General features: G+C 49.2%; 1 protein-coding gene across 1 annotated transcript; it reads left to right on the top strand.

Moving 5' to 3' along the window:
* Positions 1-5,775: 5,775 nt before the first annotated feature.
* Gm2a (GM2 ganglioside activator) lies at positions 5,776-20,495 on the top strand. Its single transcript, XM_028880035.2, has 4 exons — positions 5,776-5,972; positions 11,720-11,881; positions 18,523-18,705; positions 19,027-20,495. The coding sequence occupies exons 1-4, from the start codon at positions 5,892-5,894 to the stop codon at positions 19,180-19,182; spliced, it is 582 nt and encodes a 193-aa protein (XP_028735868.1). The 5' UTR covers positions 5,776-5,891; the 3' UTR covers positions 19,183-20,495.
* Positions 20,496-21,260: the final 765 nt, after the last annotated feature.

Raw genomic sequence — 21,260 nt, forward strand, 5'->3', positions numbered from 1 at the left:
ATTGTGACTTGGAGAAATAGTCATTGTCCAAGGCCTGCCCAGGCTGGCTTCACATTCCTGGCAATCTGCCTCAGTCTCTGGGGTGCTAGGATTATAAAAGCATACTAACACATAACTTAGAGATAAGAGCTGTTATCTAATCTTAAAAGATTAAGTCAAAATGTGGAGTGAGAATAAAAGAAGCTGGGCATGGTGGTGCATGCTTTTTATCCCAACACTGAAAAGACAGAGGTAGGTGGATCTTTGTGAATTCAAGGCCAGCCTGGTCTATATAGATAGTATGAGGACAGCTAGAATTACATAGTGATATCCTGTTTCAAAAAAACCAAAAACCCAGATCAAAACAAAAACCCCAAAATGAAGTAAAATTTTGGGAAAATGGAGGAAGGAGGCTTAAGAGTGCTGGGGTTATTATAGGCATGCTGTTAATCCCACAGATCAAGAATAAGACCACTACCACAGTTTAAAGCCAAATTTGAAGCAAGCTTTAATTAAATACTGGTCAGGTGGATGGACTCTGACCAGATCTATACCCAGGTTCCTGGGAAATGGTCCCAACTCAAGTTTTGCAAGGGCTTAAGAAGAAATATCCATAATTCACTGCATTTCCCATCAGGTCCAATCAGGGGCAAGCATACATCCTGACATACCTGCAGTCTATACCCAATCAGGGGCAAGCATATATCCTGATGTATTTCCTATCTGTGAACCTCCTGCCCACATGTGATCAAGCACACCCTGTGCAGATGTGTCGAACAAGCTTGTTCAGGAAGTGAAAACATGTGACTTGTTATCGCCCATAAACAACAGCCTCCAACATTCCAGGAACTGTCTGTCCTTGGGCAAGGGGCTTGCAGATCAGAGACATTTTTGTTTCATGGATCTCTAAGGCATTTAAAACTTAAAATGTAACTTTGGCTCATCACCACACCCAGCATATAGATTTGTGTTTTCCTTTTTTGTGGGGGTGTAGATTGAACCTAGGACTTCAGGCAAGTGTATAACCACCTACCTATATCCCCATTCCCATTTTGTTTTTAATGATTGCTTGTTTTTGTGGTGCTCAGGATCAAACCTAGGTTTTCAGGCATGCTAGGTAAGTGGTCTACCATTAAGCTACATTCCCCAGTTCTTGTGTGTGTTAAATAAGTAAGTCTCACCTCTGGAAATGTAGATGTCTGGATTCTGACCTGCAGTGAGACTCCACTCTGAGATCTCATTGTTACATTGTGCAGCCCTGGCTGGAAGCCATGGCCTGATTGTTGCACTGGCTTTTAAATCGGCTTTTCTCTCAATGTTTCTCATTTTTCCCAAGAAAGTCAGCCTCCTGAGAGCCTTCTCCTCTGACTCAGGAAGGTGAGTGTTCCCACTTTGTATTACTTTAATGGGAGCTTTGGTCTTTGGGGACTCTTGCTTGGTATCATCTTGTTTATTTCTTTACTTGCTACTGCTCACCACTAAGACTCCAGGCTTGATGAGGATGGGATGTGTGTTGGAGATGTAGACAGGGCCTTCATCTTGTCCAGTTGTCAAATCTGTCAGTGATTAGATAACTTTACTACTGATTCATCATCCTTATGGTTGCATTTATTTATTTATTTGAATCAAGGTCTCATACATTCCAAGTTGGCCTAGACCTCCACAGGGAGCTGAGGTTGACCTTGAACTTCTGATTCTCCTGTTTCTACTTCACAAGTGCTGGGATTACAGGCATGCACCACCATGCCAAGCTTATTCGGTGCTAGGACGGAACACAGGGCCTTGTACATACTATGCAAGCACTCTACTGAATGAACTATACCTTCCCCTCCATCCTTATGATTTAAAATCCTCATTTTGCTATTGGTGAAAATTTTAAGGCCACTCCACGTAGTTAAAAGGGAGGTTTATTTTGTGGGGTAACTTACAAATGAAGGGATAGGCTACAGGGTCTGGGAAAGGTGTAGCTCAGTCTGGCGGTGTTCTCTGGAGAACTCTGCTCGGTCTACCTCCAGCATCCAGGGTCCAGGAACCAAGAGAGCCAGCGCATTCTACGCATCCGGATCTCGGTCTTCAGAGTCTTCTCTCAGCCCCGCCTTGTAGGCGTGACCGTTACCGAAGCCTCAATGGGGGTTGGAACTGAACTTCCAGATCAAAGCTGGAATGGCTACCCACTACATTTTGCAATTGAGAAAACTGAAGTCTGTAGTAGGTGACAGGGCCACAGTGCAAGCCTGTGAAGAAACCTCTGTCCCATCTCCCCTTCCATCATGGTTGTGGCCTTGCTTTTCAGTCACTGTGTCTGTGGGATTCTAGAATTTCCTTCAAGGCCATCAAGGTAATGGCCACACAAATCTGAAGGAATGTGTCTGCTCACCTAGCAACCCTCTACGGTAGCTGTGAGAAGCAACCAACTGCCCAAGGCCACAGACCTCCTAGACATTAGAGAGTGTGAGGCTGAGAGGATGGAGGGTTAGGAGTCAGGAGAAAATGGGGGATGACCCGGGGTGTAGGGACTTGACAGCTGTTGTGGGTTTGTTTAAACTGTGTAAAGATGTATTGCCGTTTTACCTTGCTTGCCTAAGGCACCTGATTGGTTTAATAAAGGGCTGAATGGCCAATAGCGAGAGAGGAGAGAATAGGCGGGACTTCTGGGGAGCAAGAGGAACTCTGTGAAGAAGAGAGGTGAGCCGCCAGGGAGACACAGAGGGAGTCTTACAGAATGAAGGAGGGGTAAAAAGCCACGTGGCAGAACTTAGATGAGTAGAAGCAGGTTAACTGAGTTATAAGAGCTAGTGGGACAAGCCTAAGCTAAGGCCAAGCTTTCCCAATTAATAATAATCTCCGTGTCATTACTGGGGAGCTAGCTATCCAAAGAAAGTCCTTCTACAGGTAACTGTATGGATGAATGAATGCTACCCAAAGGGACTCTGCCTATTCTGTGTGATGCTCCAGCATGTCCAGAGTTGGTACTGCAGTCCTACCCATCCAGTGAAGGCAAGGCCACATGGGCAACCCCTACAACCAGTGGGATCAGCCGGAGCAGGAATGACCTCTCCTTTCACTATGCTATATAACATTGGGCAAAGAGTCTTTCCTCTCTGATCCTATGCCTGCATTTGTGTGTGATGAAGGAGAGTTTATTATGAGAGGACCGTTGGGTAAGCTACGCAGCCTAGTTAATAGTGATGAACCAATGTCACGTTCTTAGTTATATAAAATGTATTTCAATATGAACAAAAGAGAAACCAGAAGAGTTCAGGCCTATTTTTGCAGCTTTAAAAAATAAATTTAAAGTTAATACCAAAATGAAGTTTATTTATATTATTATTATTAGCATTTTTTAAAATTTTTTATTTTATTATTATTATTTTTTTTAGACAGGGTTTCTCCAAGTAGCCTTTGCTGTCCTGGAATTTGCTCTGTAGACCAGGCTGGCCTTGAACTCACAAAGATCTTCCTCCCTTTGCCTGCTGAGTGCTGGGATTAAAAGTGTGTGCCACCATTGCCCGTAAGCAACAAAAATTTATTGTTTCAGGCCAGTGAGAATGGCTTATCGGTTAACGTGTTTGCTGCCGAGCCTGCCGATCTGAATTTGATATCTGGGACCCACAGGATAGAAGGAAAGAACCAACTCCTTCACAGATTGTCCTCTGACACCCCCACACAAGCACACAAATAAAACAAAAACGTAACTTAAAAGACACTTTAAAAGTTGATAGTTTTGTCAGGCACTGGCTATTCATTAGTAACTAAAAGTTGCAGCCCTACTTCTTATAGTAATTTGAAGGAGTATTTCTGAGGCAAGACAAAGTAAGAAACAAGACCCTCACTCTATAATAACAAACTCAGGAGATTTGTCAAAATGAAGCAGTTTTAAAAAACCATTCTGCAGAAAGGGACACAGAGAACAAGCAAAAATGGCTGGGGTGCTGAATGAAAGACACATATAAAGTTTTAAAGTCCCACATATAAAGAATTTCTAATTTGGGACTCAGAGAGGTACAATTGTTGCATTCTTTTAGCATAGCTCCTTCCCGAAATTGTCCATCCTATTGGTTTAGGACAGTCTTGTCTAATGAGCCTCTTGGGACTTGAGGCTGCTCCCTTTTTTTTCTTCTTCTTCCTTTTTTTGGGGGGGAGGAGGGTTTCAAAGCAGGTTTTCTCTGTGTATCCTTGGCTGTTCTGGCCGCTGGCCGCTGCAGACCTCCTGAGTGCCGAGATTAAAGGCATGTACTATGATGCCCAGTAGCCTGCTCCCTTTTTTAATGGTGGCCTCAAAAGACTGCTTATAGCTTTCCAAAGCTCACAGTTTTCAGACAAACAGGTGACAGTCACCGAATCAGGGGAGAGAGGTGCCTTGAACCTCCAGCTTATCTGTGACTCTGAGAAGTTCTAAGGGTACCTCAGACTGAAGACAGACCACATTGATTTATTTCTTAAAGAAAAAAGATAGGGAAAAATCCCGGGAGATAAGAAGGAAAAAAGAGCCCCTTCACCTGGAATCTGGTTGGAGTAGAAGAGCAAGTATCCCAGCACAATTACCTGTTGCTTAAGGCGCTCCCCCCTCATTCCTAGTAATTGTAAATCTACAGTTTTCTAGCAGTCTTGCTAGAAACTCCATTTACCAAAAAGCACATGCACTCGTCCCCTGTGCAAGTTCAGTGGCTTCTGGTTTTAACTGATCAGCTTGGAACCCTGCCCAAGATACCTCTGGAGCCAACCTGTAACTTTAGTTATCAAATAAAGAAACAGGGATAGGGTTCCCAGAAACCCGTGGAGCAATGGAATTCCAAAAGGCTTCCAGAACCTTGTAGATAGTCAGAATGAGGATTCTTGAAACTCGAGTCTCTGAGAAGACCACAATCAACTCTCCAGTGTGTCTCAACTTTCTTCTGAGCACCGTTTTGTCCCATAAGCCTCATGCTTAAACCTATATTCAAATATTTTTAATAAAACCACCAACTCTGTTTCACCATACAGCTAGTCCTGAAATTCTTTTCCTCGACGAAGTCCATGGGGTTTGGCACTAGTGAGGTTTCGAACTCCTTGGACTGCTGCAGTGGCAATGTGTACTATCTCTGTCCTCTCAACGCTGACATTTCTGGTATTTTGTTTGTGCTTTGGAAAGTATACTTTGGTGTCTTAAAGATCGCGGATCCCGATAAGCGCCACCGCCCTCTCAGCTCGGCCCCAGGCGGAGGTGCTTCCTCCGGACTAAAGAGGCCAATCTCTGGACTCTGAAGAAGCCTCAAGGGCTTGGCAGATGTTAAATGCTAGACTCCAGGAGTCTCGGGAACTCGGAAGCGGGAAACGGCCAGGGACCTTTGCATTTCTGAAGAGAAGGAGCGGGGAGGAGTAAAAAATCAGAACCTCCGGGCTTCCTGAAGATAACCTCCGGGAGGTTAGGGACCAGTCTCAGAGCTTGGCCCCGCCCCTCCCAACAAGCCCCGCCCCGTTTCTCACTACGCCCCGGCGCTCGGCCCCGCCCCACCCACGCTTTGGTGCAAGCTTCTGCATTCAGCCCCTCCCTCGCGGTCGGCCCCACCCCTCCCTCTTAGCCACACCCTTCACGCAGCCCCGCCCCTCGCGCTCGGCCCTTCCCCGCCCTCTTAGCTTCGCCCCTATCCTCAGCTCCGCCCTCAATCGGCCCCGCCTCTCGTAGAGCTTGTTTTGTCCTCAGCACTCAGCTCCGCCCCTTGTTCCGCTGGCTCTGCCCCTGCAGTAGGCCGTTGAGGGTGGGGCTGGAGCGGGCGGTGCCGGGGGCGTGGCCGGAGAAGTCCCTCCCGGGGCCTGCAATCTGGGCGGCGCGGGGCGGAGCGCTGAGCGTGGCCAAGCTTTGCATAGCGACCTGCGGGCTTTAAAGGCACCTGTGAGGCTCAGTGCTTAGACCCACCGCGAGGATCGTCATCATGCATCGCGTACCGCTGCTGCTCGTGCTGGGCTTGCTGCTCGCGGGTCCCGCCGCCCCTGCGCGCCTCGGCCCGAAGCGCGTGAGTACCTCCGACCCTGGAGTCGCGTTTCTCAAACAGACCCTCCGCTGCAGCCAGGGGCTGCTGGGTCGCGATTATCCTTGGAGGGACTCGTCTTCTCCGATTCGTTCTGTACCACACTTTCTGGGTGCAAAGCAGCAATGCGATCGCAGCAGGCCCAGGCCCAGGTTCTCCTGTGACTCGCTGCATTATCCGCTGTTCCCTTTCCCTGTTTTCTGCTTGGCTCTGAGGTCTTCCTGAGGGTGGGACGGTTGATCAGGCCCGGACGTCCAAACTTGGCCACCAAGAGACTGAGGGCCAGCGTGTGATCCCGCTGCTCCTGGTTGTGAGTCACTGAGCCCCCCCCCCCCCATCTTTCACTTCCTGGTTTCTTTTCTGCTCCCACGCTGCAGACCCCTGGGAAAGAGAAATTCGGTCATTCTGAGGGAAGAGCCAGTCCAGTTGCCTTTTGCTGTGGCCAAAAGGTGCAGGCCCTCCAGATCCCCTCCCTCCCTCGGGGCGGTTTGTCTAAGCCAGGGCGGTAAAGGGGAAAGGGATGAGACTGAAAGTGGTGGTGGTGTGTGTGTGTGGTGACTTCTGATTCCTCTTCTATCGTCGATTGTGGACGACCTGAGCCTTGGTCTGCTGTCTGTAAAATGGGTGTGATGTCAGCAGAGGGTGAGCGCTTTCATGAAGGAGATGTTTGCAGAATGCCAGAAGAATAGTGTGGTTGAGGCCAGTATGGCCTTGGCCTTGTTTGGTCTGGAGGCAGGAAGTCTAACATGTGGGAAGAAGGACCTTTTGACTTTGTTTGCCCAGAGGCTAGGCAACTTGTCTTTTGGTGTCCTGGAGAATGGCCTGAGAATGCTAGTCTTGACTCCACATCCGGCCTTGTGAGGTGGAGACCAGTTAGAGACTAGGCTTGAGGATATTCCTCATTCTCCCTTGCACTTTGCCTGTGGGTACCATTCAACTTCAGGGGCTCAGATAGCCGATCTGGAGGGACTCAGGCATTGTAGGCACCAATCTCCTGGCCATTAGGGACCTACTCAAGATCTCTCAGTGAGTGACTCTTTTGAGCCTTACCTTCTGTCATGTACATCTTCTCTGTAGGCATATGTGCTCAGAACCTGACTCTGCAGAAGGGCTGAGGTGGGGGGACTGTGACCAGTTGAATGAGTGAGCCTCCGGAGCTCTGGCTTCCTCTTGTATTGTTGACTGGTCTTGTGACCCTGGGCTGCGGTGACTCAGATAACAGCAGAATGGCCGGCCCTGTGCTGGGCAGCAGTGGGCAGTTACTAGACTCTATGTTGTATAGTGTGTACCATTTATTGTATACCTACTGTGTGCTATGGATTGAGCTTTGTACTTTTACTTGTTTTAAAAAAATTTTTTTGAGACAGGTTCTCTGTAGCCCCAGTTAGCCTAAAGTTCTGTATGTAGCTAAGGATGATCTTGTACTCCTGATCCTCCTGTCTCTATCTCCCAATTGCTGGGGTTACAGGGGACTTTTCTCTCTCCCTTCCTTCCTTCCTTTTTTTTTTTTCTTTCCGGTTTTTTGAGACAGGGTTTCTGTGTGTAGTTTTGGTGCCTGTCCTGGATCTCACTCTGTAGACCAGGCTGGCCCAAACTTACAGAGATCCGCCTGGCTCTGCCTCCCCGAGTCCTGGGATTAAAGGCCTGCGTCACCACCGCCTGGTGTAGGGAACTTTTCTAATGATCTTAATTTTGGAGTAATTTATAAGGATAGTATAGAATTCCATGTATTTGCCTAGTTGCCCTTGTTAGTATCCCATATTATCAGTGTAAGCTTGTTAAAACCATGAAGCCAGTGTGGGTCCGTTACTGTGAACTAAAGTAGGATTTATTTGGGTCTCATCAGTTTTCCATGAATGTCCTCTTTCTGTTCTAGCACCTGCTCTGGGGTACCATGTTGTCATCCCTGTCACATCTTCCCACTCTTCTCAGGCCTGGGACAGAAAATTCAAATGAGCTTGGCTGCCTTTAGGAGCTGAGTCCTGCTGCTCTCAGAGTACAGACCTTTTCCTCTGGCCATCCTCCTGGCAGAGGACATAGTTATGCCCCTTTGGTAAATGAAGAAGATAAACCTCCAGGGGTTAGTTAACAGGCCCGAGGCACCTGCTAGTGAGAGCCATAGCAGCAGGTATGTGATTTTAACCTATGCCTGTGTAGCTGTCCCTATATTCTGCCTATGTAACCACATCTTTCCGGTTGTCACATTCTGGCTTGGTCTCGGCTAGGGATGGCATGTTCCAGGTAGACACTGTTGATCTCCATGCTCCCTTTTCCTAGGAGCCTAGACTCAGGTGCTGGGATGCCTCCTAGCTGTAGCTGCCCAGGCCCTGCTAGTGGGAAAACACCTTGGGAGAAGTTCCCTAGGGCCGGGTGAAGAGGTGCTCCGGAGGGTGGAGGATGCTAAAAGGGCACTCTGGAAACTTCCCTTACCCCAAAGTCAGTCCTCAGTGTGAATCAGGCCGCTGATGTAGGGAAAGCAGCCTCCTGTTTCAGCCCAGGTTATTTACTCAGCCATTCTTTCACTTGGTTTTATGAGCCCCCCCCCTCCAATCCATCCTTCTCCTCCAAGCATAGCGTTTTATTCTGAAGGTGTTCTCTTGACTGTGACCTATGACAGCCTATGGTAAATGAGCCTGCTACCCCTCCAGTGTCAGCAAGATCCCTCCTCATTCAACATGGCGAGTCTGTTCGTCTTTGTGCAGTGCCTGGACCGGCTGAGTTTCCACCTCAGGACCTTTGCTTGTGCTCTGTCTGTACCAATGGCTGACTTCTGATCCTGAAAGAATGTCTTCTGTGTCGCCTCTCAGCCACCCTAAGACCCGAGTTACTCTCTGCATCACCTTCTGATACTCAGATTACAAGTGGTTGATCCTCCCTCCCTCCCTCCCTCCCTCCTCCCTCCCTCCCTCCCTCCCTTCTTCCCTCCCTCCCTTCCTTTTTTTCTACCCTCTAGTACTTGGGTTTAAACCCAGGGCCTCAGGCATGCTAGGCAAACTCTCCACCACTGAGCTACACTGCCAGCCCGGGTCATGCTTATTTGCATTAGACGATAAGTCCCACAAGGCTGGCCAGGACTGCTTCCTATTGTTTACGTAGCCCTGAGTCCAGGGCCTGAAGTAGTTGCTCCACAAATACTTGTGGAATGAAGTGTGAGTGAAATACCTGCTGGTACCTACCCTGGCCCTGCCTCTCTTAGTCACAGTGTGGCCTTTCATTCCAGGGATCAGAAGCCCAGGCCAGGAAGCTTGAGCATGGGGTTTAGCAGGTGCGCAGGGATCTCATGGTGGCAGGAAGCAGAGGCCGGGGAGACACATGGCTGTCGTTTAGCGAGCCAGCTCGTGCTTGGTGTCAGACTCTGTGTGTCAGGAACTCTTACATGTGTGTTCCCACCTTAGCAACAGCCCCGAGAGGAAGATCAGAGTGCCTCCACTTAAAAGGTGCAGAAACCGGGGCTCCAAGGCAGTATGTGTGCCAGGCTGTGATTTCAGCCCAGGTCTGTTTGACTGGAGCCTAGTTTTCCTGAGTGGCACTCCAAAACCACACCTGTCCCAGCTTCCTGTAATGCTTTCTTTTTTTTTTTTTTTTAAAGATTTATTTATTTATTATGTACACAGAAGAGGGTGCCAGATTTCATTACAGATGGTTGTGAGCCACCGTGTGGGTGCTGGGAATTGAACTCAGGACCTCTGGAAGAATAGTCGGTGCTCTTAACCTCTGAGCCATCTCTCCAGCCGCCCCCCTTTTTTTAAAAGACCAGTTTCATCCTAGGCTGACTCTGTATTTGAGGCTGACTCTGAACTTCTGAGCCTCTTGTATCCACCTCACAAGTGCTGGGATTACAGGCCCTGTGCCTGATTTTATATTGCTTTTTGTTCCGCTGTGAGGACAAGGTCTTACTATGTAGCCCAAACTGGCTTCAAAGTTGAAATCTTCCTGCCTCAGCCCCCCAAGTGCTGGGGTTACTGGTGTATGTCACCATGCCTGGTTCCTATAGTGGTGTAGTAGATCACATGGGTGACTGACTCTGTGTCCCTTTTCCATAGGACAGGAGAGGCGTTAGTCTCGCTTCTTCAACTTGAGCTTGGTGTTGAGTCACAGGTGTACAGGTTTGGAACCCGGATTAAAACTTTTGACCCAAGACAGTGTCAAGCCTCCTGTCGTAGGGTCACACAGCTTCTTGTGTCTTAATTCCAAAATCGGGCAGAGAGAAGCTGCGGCCCAGCTTGGGTCAGGTGTTCCCTGGGTCCCGGTGGCTATGGATGAATTAAGATATGGAAGTCTGGCTGGGGTGCAGGATTGACAGGTTTTCAAAGGCCATGTGTGGATAATGGCAATGCTAAGGGTCCTTGAGGGTGGCCTTTGAGGCACGTGAGTGTGTATGAAAGAGAGAGGGGGGAAGAGAGGACAGGGAAGGAAGGTGTAGAGTGAATTACAGACCCTGAGGTCCTGGGAGAATGTGGTCACATGGGTTGGACTTAGGGCACACGGAGGAAGATTAGGGAAGGGCTTCTGCAAAGGAGTGGGTGACTCAGATTGGGGATATGGCGTGCGTGCTTCGTGATATAGGGGAGTAAGAATGTGCTTGCAAGATGGGAAGGTCATTTCCTGGGGTTGCTAATCATTGAGGGACCCCTGTGGACCTCGTCCTGTGGGTCCTGTTCCCCGAAGGGTGAGTCCTGGGCTAATGTGTTCCCCATTGTTGCTGGCCTTGGATTGGACATGGGGTGGAATATGACCAGGCTCAATACAAGGGTGAATCTTCCAGGAGCTCGTCCTGTGTGATCTAAAGCTGGAGAGAAGTGGGTGGTAAGAGGGTGGGAAATCAGAGGAAGCACCCCCAAAGCTAGGTGGGGTTAATTCCACTTTTTAAAAGAATATTTAATTGATTAATTGACAACTTGTAGACAATGTATTTAGATCATCTCTAGTATAATCCTCCACCTTCCTCTCCATTCGCCCAGCACATCTGCCCACCATCCTCATCTCCTCTTCCTTTTAATAACCCATTGAATGCCCATATGAGCATGATTTAGGGTGTGGGCTGTCTATAAGTAACCCCCGTTCCCCCCCCCCAAATAGTAAATCCCCCTTTCTTATCTGCCAATACTTCCTTAGGGGTGGGTCCTCCCTCTCTCCCCTTCTCCCTCTCAGTTCTTCTTCCTCCCAGCCTCCCCCCTCCCTCCCTCCCTCCCTCCCTCCTTCCTCCCTCCCTCCCTCCCTTCTTTTCTTGTAGCCTAGGCTGAACATTACATCATCTTGCCTTACCTGAGTGCTTGCTTACATTACAGACTTGCACCACCATACCCAGCTGTCTCCCCTCTCCCGCCCCAGACAGGGCCTTGTGTGTTCAGACTGGCCTGAAATGGGTTATCTAGTTGAAGATGACCTTGAATTCCTGAAGTTCCTGCCTCCATCTCCCAAGCACTGCCTCCGCCACCATGCTGGGTTTGTGCAATTCTGGGGATAGAGTCCAGGGTTTCCAGTATGTCAGGCAAGCATTCCACCAACTGAGCTATGTCCCAGCCCCATTAGTTTTGAAGTCCAAGGCCTGTTTTGATGGGCCTTAGCCTCACACTTTGGGAGACCGTCTTTGGAGCCCCACCTGAAGAGTGGGCCAGACAAGTGTAACCGTTACCATGGGGCTCAGAAGGGCACGTGCAGGCATCCAACTCTGCTGCGCCTAAAACGCTTCTTTTCCTCAACTTCCCCCTTTGCTGTGTGGTTGTCCCTAGCCTTCCCGACTCGGCGGCTTCTCCTGGGATAACTGTGATGAAGGAAAAGACCCTGCAGTGATCAAGAGCCTGACGCTCCAACCTGACCCCATTGTCGTTCCTGGAGATGTGGTTGTCAGTGCTGAGGGCAAGACCACCGTCCCCCTCACGTCTCCTCAGAAGGTGAGCCTGGGCTAGGGGCCAGAGACAAGGGGGGTGGGCAGCCAGCAGGCGCTGCAGGAGGTGCGTGCTCACGGGTTGTGAAGGATTTCAGATTTCACAGACTTACCCAGGTTCATAGAGTCTTGGGGTTAGGGGATGGAAGGGAGACTCAGCCGAAGAAGCAGTCAGATCTCTGTGAGGCTGGCTAGCCAAGTATACGTGATTCCAGGCTAGCCAAAGCCACAAAGAAAGAGAGAACCTGTCTCAAAAACAAAAGCCAAAAAACAAAGACCACCTCCCCACCAAAAAGAAAAAAAAAGGTGGGGGGGGGAGAAAAAGAAAATGCAGGTGATTGCAAAAGGCAGAAAAAGAAAATGCAGATGATTGCAAAAGGAAGAAAAAGAAAATGCAGCCGGGCGGTGGTGAGGCACGCCTTTAATCCCAGCACTAGGAAGGCAGAGGCAGGCGGATCTCTGTGAGTTCGAGGCCAACCTGGTCTCCAAAGTTCCAGGAAAGGCGCAAAGCTACACAGAGAAACCCTGTCTCAAACCCCCCCCCACCAAAAAAAAAAAAAAAGAATTTGCAGGTGATTGCAAAAGGCAGAAAACAAAACAAAAGTCACGGAAGCTCATAGCCAAATGACTAACTAATGCTAGGTCCTTTAGCCATACTGTGTATACTTACTTTTAATGGATATATATGAAAATAAGCAGTGCTGTGTGTGTGTGTGTGTGTGTGTGTGTGTGTGTGTGTGTGTATTAGTTTTGAGGAAGGGCTTCATGGAGCCTTAGCTGACCTTGAACTTGCTACATAGCTATGGGCACCTGGCCTTACTGCCTCCCACCCTGGGTGTGCTACCACACCCAGCTTATTACTCGTTCTGGAGATGGACCCAGGGCCCTCATGAATCTTAGGTGAGCACCCTGCCAAAGCCACGCCCCAGCCTTGTTTCAGCCAGGGTCTTGTGTAGCTCAGGCTGACCCAGAACTCAGTGTAAGTAACTGAGGATGGCCTTGAACTTCTGATCCGCCCACCATCACCTCCTGAGGTCTGGCATTGCAGGCATGTGGCACCATGCCGGCTTCTTCTTCTTCTTTTTTTTTTTTTTTAAAGATTTATTTATTTGTTATGTATACAGCATGTATGACTACAGGTCAGAAGAGGGCATCAGATCTCATTACAGATGGTTGTGAGCCACCATGTGGTTGCTGGGAGTTGAACTCAGGACCTCTGGAAGAACAGGCAGTGCTCTTAACCACTGAGCCATCTCTCCAGCCCCCATGCCCAGCTTCTTATAGATGTCTTCTTATAGTCTGCTCCTCGATGGCTAGTCATTGTCAACTGTTATGGATCCTGTCAGAATCTTCACATATTTGTAGTAATGAAACAACATGATCAATTTGGAGACACCGTGCAAGGCTAGAATTTGTCCTTACAATCATCTATTTATATTTTCGTGATTATAGAGCTTCACATTAATTTTATTTATTTATTATTGTATATGGGTATGATATATGGGGGGAGGCACACATGATACAGTGAGCATGCACAGGTCAGAGGTCAAAGCTGTGTAGTTGGTTCTCTCCTTCCACATTTTTTGTGAGTTCTGGGGTGGGAACTCAGGTCGCCAGACGTAGATGGCAAGCACATTGAGCTGCTGAGCCAGCCTGCTGGTTCAGATGCATGGTTTTAGAGAGCTTTTGATATTCAGTTCTCCAGACAGCCAAACTGTACTTGCATCTAAACTGACAGCTTTGTTTCCCACACACACACTTTTTTGTTGTTTTTCAAGACAAGGTTTTCTCTGTGTAATAGTCCTGGCTGTCCTGAAACTTGCTTTGTAGACCAGGCTAGCCTCGAACTCCCTGAGATCTACCTGCTTCTGCCTCCCAAGTGCTGGGATTAAAGGCGTGCACCACCGTCGCCTGGACACTAAGCTTGTTCAAAGAGAGTTGCCAAAGTTTTTAATATTGTCCCTTATAAGCACAAATGTTTCTTTTATGGTTCACTTGCTTTTCATATTTATTTGGGAGTACTAGCTTATTCCTACCCATTTTTGCATGTGTTTATATATTTTCTTAGGGTATTATAGTTCGTTACTCTCTAGTTAGAATCACCACCTTTCTAGGATGTTCTTATATGCTCTGCAGTCTCTTTCTGGTCCAGACCTATTCTGGAACAAGCTTGGTTTTGATCATTTAAACGATTCTTGGGAGCCGAGCATGGTGATGTATGCCTGTACATTCTAGCACTAGTTCCGGGAACTCAGGTGTCAAGGCAATCCTTAGTCACCACCAGTTCGAGACCAGCCTGGGCTGTCTGGCTCAATCACAGTTCCTGCATCTTAGGCATCTCTTGCAAAAGAACTGAGTTGATCAGTAATGTGGCCAGTGCTTTGCTGAGAGCCTAGCACACAGGATGTGCTCAGGCCATGCTGGCACTTGGACTAGAAGACCTGTAGGAGTTTCAGTGCCTCTCCACCTCTGCCCATGGCTCCTCCTTGCTGGGCCAGTACCTTTACTTCGGCTGTTCCCCAGCAGAGGAAGCCAAGTCCCGTGGATACAAGGACAGAACGTGTCCAAATTGGAAAGGCAGACTGGCCACTGGACAGCAAGTCTGCCAGTGTGGTGTGAATGCCGTTTCTCTGCTCTCATTGCTGAATCTGGAGTGGATGGGTGTGTGTATGTGTGCCTGAGCATGTGTGTGTGTGTGCACATATGTGGGGGCCAGAGGTCAGTGTTACATATTCTCCACAAACTCTTGCCACCTTAGTTTTTGAGATGGGGGTCTCACGTGCCTTGCCTGGAGCTCGTCAGTCCAGCTAGGTAGCTGGCCGGTGAGCTCCAGGGTCCGCCTGCCTCTGTCTCTCCAGTGCTGGGCCTGCATCACTGCACCCAGCTTTTACCTGGGCACTGGGATCTGAACTCGGGTCCTCATGCCAGCCTGGCAGGCACCTTACCAGCTGAGCCATCTGCTCAGCCCTGATTAATTTTAACTCTTTTTTGTTTATTTTATTTATTTATTTATTTATTTTGAGACAGGGTTTCTCTGTGTAACCCTGGCTGTCCTGGAACTCACTCTGTAGTCCAGGCTGGCCTCGAACTCAGAGTTGGCCTGCCTCTGTCTCCCGAGTGCTGGGATTAAAGGTGTGTGCAACCACAGCCCTGCTGACTCTTAGATTCTTGACCCGAGTGGGTCTCTTTGTGATGTGAAATCCAGACACAGCCCTGTCCAGGTAGAGGAATAATGGCCCATGTTAGGAGGGGTAGCCAAGGGCCTCAGCAAGTGCCTGCCAACCCAAGACTCCAGTCCTGATGGTAGTGCCTCTGTCTCTCTGGTCTAGAGCTGGGTATGCTGGTACACACCTTTAATCCCAGCATTTGGGAGACAGAGGCAGGAGGATGGGTGTGAGTTTAGGGCTAACCTGTACATAGTGAGTTTCAGGACAGCTAGAGCTATATAGTGAGACCTTGTCTCAAAACAAAAAAACAAAACAAAACAAAAAAACCAAACAAACAAAAAACAAAACAAAACAAAAAAATGTCGGGCAGTGATGGCGAATGCCTTTAATCCCAGCACTCAGGAGGCAGAGACTGGCGGATGTCTGTGAGTTCCAGGCCAGCCTGAGGTACAGAGAAAGTTCCAGGAAAGGCACAAAGCTACAGAGAAACCCTGTCTCAAAAAACAAACAAACAAACAAACAAACAAACAAACAAACAAAAAACAAAAAAACAAAAATTGGGGGACCTCTGTGCAGGGCAGACCCTATGAAGGGGGTCTGCAGAACAGGCATACAGCTGCTTGGGTGTCAGAAAGCAGATGTGAGTGTGCAGGTCCAGATGTTATAGTGCACTACTACAGAGTTTATGAACTGGTCTAGTTGAGCCAGGTGAACAAGTGCTGAGGCAGAGGATGGATGGTGACATCTTTCTGAGCTCTGCTGGCTGTAGGTGATGAGAGATAGATGGGAGACAGTGTCTGTGATCCCCTAATGGTAGGTGTGGCTGCTGCCTCGGGACTAGCTGTTGACATCAGTGACTTTTTCTCTGGGCTTCCAGTGTTATGCTGGTCCTGGGTTGGGCAGGAACAATGATGGGGGAACCCCCCCAGACATCTGTACTCTCAGTTGGCTAGATTGGGGCCCTGGCTAAGTGAGGGGAGGAGGGAAGCGAGGCAGCTGTCAGATTTGTCTAGTGAGACTCTGAAGTGTTGGGGCAGGTGTTATCTTCCTCCTGGGACCTCAGGAAGGAGGTAGGCACTATACAAAACATCCTGCTCTTGGAGCTGAGGCAGTAGAGACTGAAGGAAGTTGACTAACTCCCTCAGGGACAGAACTTACCTTCCAACCCAGCGCCTCTGGCTGTTCCTGATCTGAGGAGGAGTAGGCTTGTCCAGTGGAGGAGGCAGGCTGGAGGAAAGGGTACTGTGCAATCAGGGTGGATTCATGCTAGTTAGCAGAGCAGGTCTGTGAGGCAAGCAGTTTCAACTCCCAACAGGATTCAGCCCATGCTGACGTCACCCTCTCTTAGCCTTGAAAGAGACAGCCAATACCCTTACACAAGGCCATTTGAAGATTCCGGCAGGAGCCTGGGTCTAGTGGAGTCTGGAGGAATAAGGACAATACCAAGATTTATTTCTCAGAAGCAGAACCCCGGCCAGCAATTAACCCCAGCATCTGGAGGTGGAGGCTGGAGGATTAGGAGGTCACGGTCATTCTCGGCTACAAAGCAAGTTTGAGACCAGCTTGGGCCACATAAACCCTGTCTCCAAACACCAAAGTCCAAACAAACAACACAAAAGTGAAATCCCCAAATAAAGTGAGGCAGAGACTAGATTGCTAGCATGTCTGAGCAGAAAGGGATCTGAAAATCAGGCTTCCGGGTTGGGGAGATGGCTTAGCTGATAATGTACTTCCTGTGCAAGCATTAGGACTGTATTCAATCTCCAGAACCCATGTGAAAAGCCAGGCATGATGTAGTGTGCACTTGCAACCCTAGACCTGAGGAGGTGGAGATGGGGTGGGGGTGGGAGATCCCTGGCAAAGCAGCCTAGATGAATCAGTGAGAGACCCTGACTTAAAAACAAACTGGGTGCCGGGCAGTGGTGGCGCACACCTTTAATCCCAGGAGGCAAAGGCAGGCAGATCTCTTGTGAGTTCGAGGCCAGCCTGGGTTACAGAGTAAGTTCCAGAAAAGGTGCAAAGCTACACAGAGAAACCTAGTCTTGAAGCACCCCCTTCCCCCGCCAGGGGTTGGGGATTTAGCTCAGTGGTAGAGTGCTTGCCTAGCAAGCGCAAGGCCCTGGGGTCGATCCTCAGCTCCAAAAAATAAATAAATAAATAAATAAATAAATAAATAAATAAATAAATAAATAAAATAAAATAAAATAAAAAAGACACCCCCACCAAAAAACATGCTAAAAAGCACGCTTTTGGGCTGGAAAGATGACTCAGAGGTTAAGAGCACTGGTATTCTTCCAGAGGTCCTGAGTTCAATTCCCAGCAACCACATGATGGTTCACAACCATCTGTAATGAGATCTGATGCCCTCTTCCAGCCTGCAGGGATACAGGCAGAACACTGTATGCATAATAAATAAAATTTAAAAAAAATACATATGTGTGCACACACACACATGTGCACGATATCCTGAAACATCCACAGGATTCAAGCATGGAGTGCCAACTTCCTGCTGTCCACTCTGTGCACTTTTCCCTGGCTGGCTGGCTTTGGTGGAACACAGATTTGGCTGAGAGACAACTGGCATGCAAGACACCTGACCTAGTTAATCTTCTTCTGCGTGTGCCAAGCACAACTGGGCTGTTTGCTGGGGGTCCTGGCTGCGTCTTCTCAGTCAGGTCGGCAGTCATTAGAACAGGAGTGGGATCAGGGTAGCTTGGCAGTGGGAAGAACATTCTAGAGTTCTCATCCAGGTGAGTCTGGGGAGGTCATTCAGTTCCTGTAATCAGCCACAATAAGGCTCATAGACCAATCTCGGAGTAATTTCCCCATATATTTCCATTGGTTTGTTTGTTTGAGACAGGGTCTAGCTATGTAGACCAGGCTGGCCTCGAACTTGCAATTCCCCTGCCTTTTTCTCCACGGTATCTTGATTTCAGATGTGCACTGTTGGGTCTACCTACCTTTCCATTTATAACTCTGCCTTCTATGGCGCAACAGAGAAAATATGAGCCAGGAACAATCAACATTTAGAGAAAGATTCTAAGACTGGGCCTGGAAGGCAGGCCGAACCAGGACATGTGCCACAGTCAACCAGCTGGGGTATAGTGACATTGGGTAGTGACAACTGGAAGATGATTTCTGGGTCAGAGAAGGGACATTCACATTTGATGATCAGTGCCCACCACATGCTCAGGAAAGGAGAATACTGGGACTCAGTGAGAACATCCCCTCAACCAAACCCTCCCCCTGTGGTACCCTGGAGGAAGAGACAGAGGGGAACTGCAAGTTAGTTCCAGGCCAGCCTGGTCTACACATCTAGACCCTGTCTCATGCAAACAATGGAAATATATAGGAGATTACTCTGAGGTTGGTCTGTGAGCCTTATTGCAGCTGGCTATGAGCTGAAACTTCAAGAGGCCGGAGCTGGAATGTGTGCCCTGGAGCTCACACTGTCTGTCACCTTCTTCAAATCCTGTGACAGGTGGAGCTCACTGTGGAGAAAGAAGTGGCTGGCTTCTGGGTCAAGATCCCCTGCGTAGAACAGCTAGGCAGCTGTACGTACGAGGACGGCTGTGAGCTGTTGAACATGTACATTCCCCCCGGAGAGCCCTGCCCGGAGCCCCTGCACAGCTATGGCCTGCCCTGCCACTGTCCCTTCAAGGAAGTGAGTACTTGGGGTGTCAAGGCACTGACGTTACTCCTCTGTGGTAGAGTGAGAGAGGGTGTGGTCTTCCCATTCTGCATAGTGCTTCTATGGGTATATGAGAACTGCTATGTTGGAGGCCAGGGACCTTGGTATATCCATCTGTGAAATGGGGCAACTTTGTGCTTACATGTGACCACTGGTGCCCTTTATACTTACTCAGCCTGGAAAAGGGCTATGGCAGCACTCCTGGCTCTTAGCGGAATGGGAGGGAGGGGCAGATCACAGCTGTAGGCTGTCAGCCGCAGGCTACCCTGACCTGGGCTCGCTTCTTCCCCTCAGGGCACCTATTCACTGCCCACGAGCAACTTCACAGTGCCAGACCTGGAGCTGCCGAGCTGGCTGAGCACCGGCAACTACCGCATCCAGGGAATCCTGAGCAGCGGTGGGAAGCGCCTGGGCTGCATCAAGATCGCCGCCTCTCTCAAGGGCAGATAGCCTGGCGGCAGCCATCACAGAATGAAGGGGCACCAGGGAGGCATGCCTCTTCTTCTGTGTTCCAGGGCCCAGACCTGCCCGCCTCAAGCTCTCTTCTCCAATGATTCTCTACCCCTCTCTGCAAATCACTGTACAACCTGACCTGAGGGAGGATGGACCAGACGGGTCTGGACATCTGCTGGGCTGTGAGCCATGCTCCTCCCCACTCTTTCTAAGCATTTCTTTCCTGTCCAAAACAGTCAAGGAATGGGAACCAACGTGTTGGGGGAATCTTAAGTTCAAACTGACCCAACCTTGGCCTCCCGAAGTTTTCCCTACCCCACCCCTTCTTTTTAGTCATCGACTTAAAACCAGACTAACAGTATTAACCTTTCTCATTCCGCCCTAAACCTCTCCTGCAAAGAGGCCTAGGTAATCCCTCTTAGTCTGTCCCCCCATTAACTTCCATTGCATTCTCTTCTCAGCTTGCCTAGCCAACACAGGGGCTGATGGATCCAGGAGAGGCGGGGCAGTGTGTGGCAGAAACCCCATGGGAGTTATGATGGGCATGTCCCACTAAGCTCCACAAAAGCCCAGGTGCCTGCAGGGCCAAGCAGAAGACCTAGGGAGCCAAGGCAGTCTCTTCCAGGCATGGCTTTCACATTTCCTTTTTTTTTTTTTTGGCATGATACACATACAAGGAATGGAATGGCATTCCTTATACTAGACAAGGTATAAAACCCCAAACCCAATAGCACATGTGCCAGGTGGCCAGGGTCTGGAATGGCACATCTAGTCCTGGGAGGTACAGTCTGATGTGACCAGTAAGTGCCATGTAAGAATGTTGCCAGATAGTCGCAATATTTTTCTCCCTTAGGCCCCACACCCAGACTTTTATACGAAATCTTAGCATTTTTAACTATTGGTAACAAATTGTTTTTTTTATATGCTGTACAGGCCAAAGGGGCCATGTGGGCTTGTCTGGGGGTATCTGGCTCACAGGTGGCTGTTTTCTCAGTCTCAAGTTACCTGGCACCACCTCTTCCCTCTTCAGGGTCAAGTCCATGGTGCCTGGCCTCAAGGAGGGCTCAGCCTGTACCAGGTCTAGGTGGCATCTGAGAGCTCGGAACTGTGCCAGCCTCAGAGTACATCACCATCAGGGTCCAGGGGCTCACACTGGAGTGGGCCCCCCAGAAGCCACCATGTGGAACAGGGATCCCATGAAGAGAGTGGATCCTACATCAGGTTGCACCCTGACAACTTCCCGAGCCTCGGACGGACAGCTCAGGTTCTGGGCTGGAAGCCTAGGCTGGCAATAAATCTTTTTAACTTGCTGAGCGCCCTCCTTTTTTTGGCTGCGTGCTTCAGTGGGCATGGCTGAGTGTTTTGGAAGTTTGTTTGTGATGGGCTGTTGCCGTGGGAGGGCTTGGTACAGGGGAGTCCAGGCATCTCAGAACATGGGCGCTTGGGTTTACCTCAGCGGTAGCTGGGATTTCTGCTTTGCTCCGACTGATTGAGCTTGATATGCTTCCACTTTCCTTAACCTACTGTTTCCTGTCATCCCACCTTTCTTTGCTCTGCATTTGTTTTCTGCGTGCGTGCGTGCGTGCGTGCGTGCGTGGTGTGTGTGTGTGTGCGTGCGTGCGTGCGTGCGTGCGTGCGTGTGTGTGTGTGTGTGTGTGTGTGTGTGTGTGCCAGAGAACAACTCTGGGTATCATTCCTCAGGTGCTATCCACTTTTTGTTTGAGACAGGGTCTCATTAACCTGGAGCTTGCTGTGCAAGCCAGGCTATCTGGCCGTTGAGTCCTAGGTATCTATCTACCTGCCTCCACCTCACATCACTAATGGGATGACAAATGTATTCCATCATGCCCAGTGTTTTACGTTGTTCTGGGGATCTGAACTCAGCTCCTCACACTTGTAAGGCAAGTACTTTACTGACTGAGCCCCCTCCCCCACCCTTTAATTTTGAGACAGGGTCTCACTCCAGCCTAGACTGGCCTCAGACTTCTTATCTACCAAACTCCTATGTCCCTAAACTTGACCTCGTCCTTATGCCTTCAGGTTTACAGGCCTGTACCACCACGTCTAGCTCTCTT

The sequence above is a fragment of the Peromyscus leucopus genome, chromosome 8b, assembly GCF_004664715.2.
Source record: "Peromyscus leucopus breed LL Stock chromosome 8b, UCI_PerLeu_2.1, whole genome shotgun sequence".
NCBI lineage: Eukaryota > Metazoa > Chordata > Mammalia > Rodentia > Cricetidae > Peromyscus > Peromyscus leucopus.

Bases quoted from the DNA above. Each gene is read 5' to 3' on its own strand.
- Gm2a (XM_028880035.2), top strand. From the start codon at position 5,892: ATGCATCGCGTACCGCTGCTGCTCGTGCTGGGCTTGCTGCTCGCGGGT. The intron at 11,882-18,522 runs GTGAGCCTGGGC...ATCCTGTGACAG, and splicing joins CCCTCACGTCTCCTCAGAAG to GTGGAGCTCACTGTGGAGAA. The intron at 18,706-19,026 runs GTGAGTACTTGG...TCTTCCCCTCAG, and splicing joins GCCACTGTCCCTTCAAGGAA to GGCACCTATTCACTGCCCAC.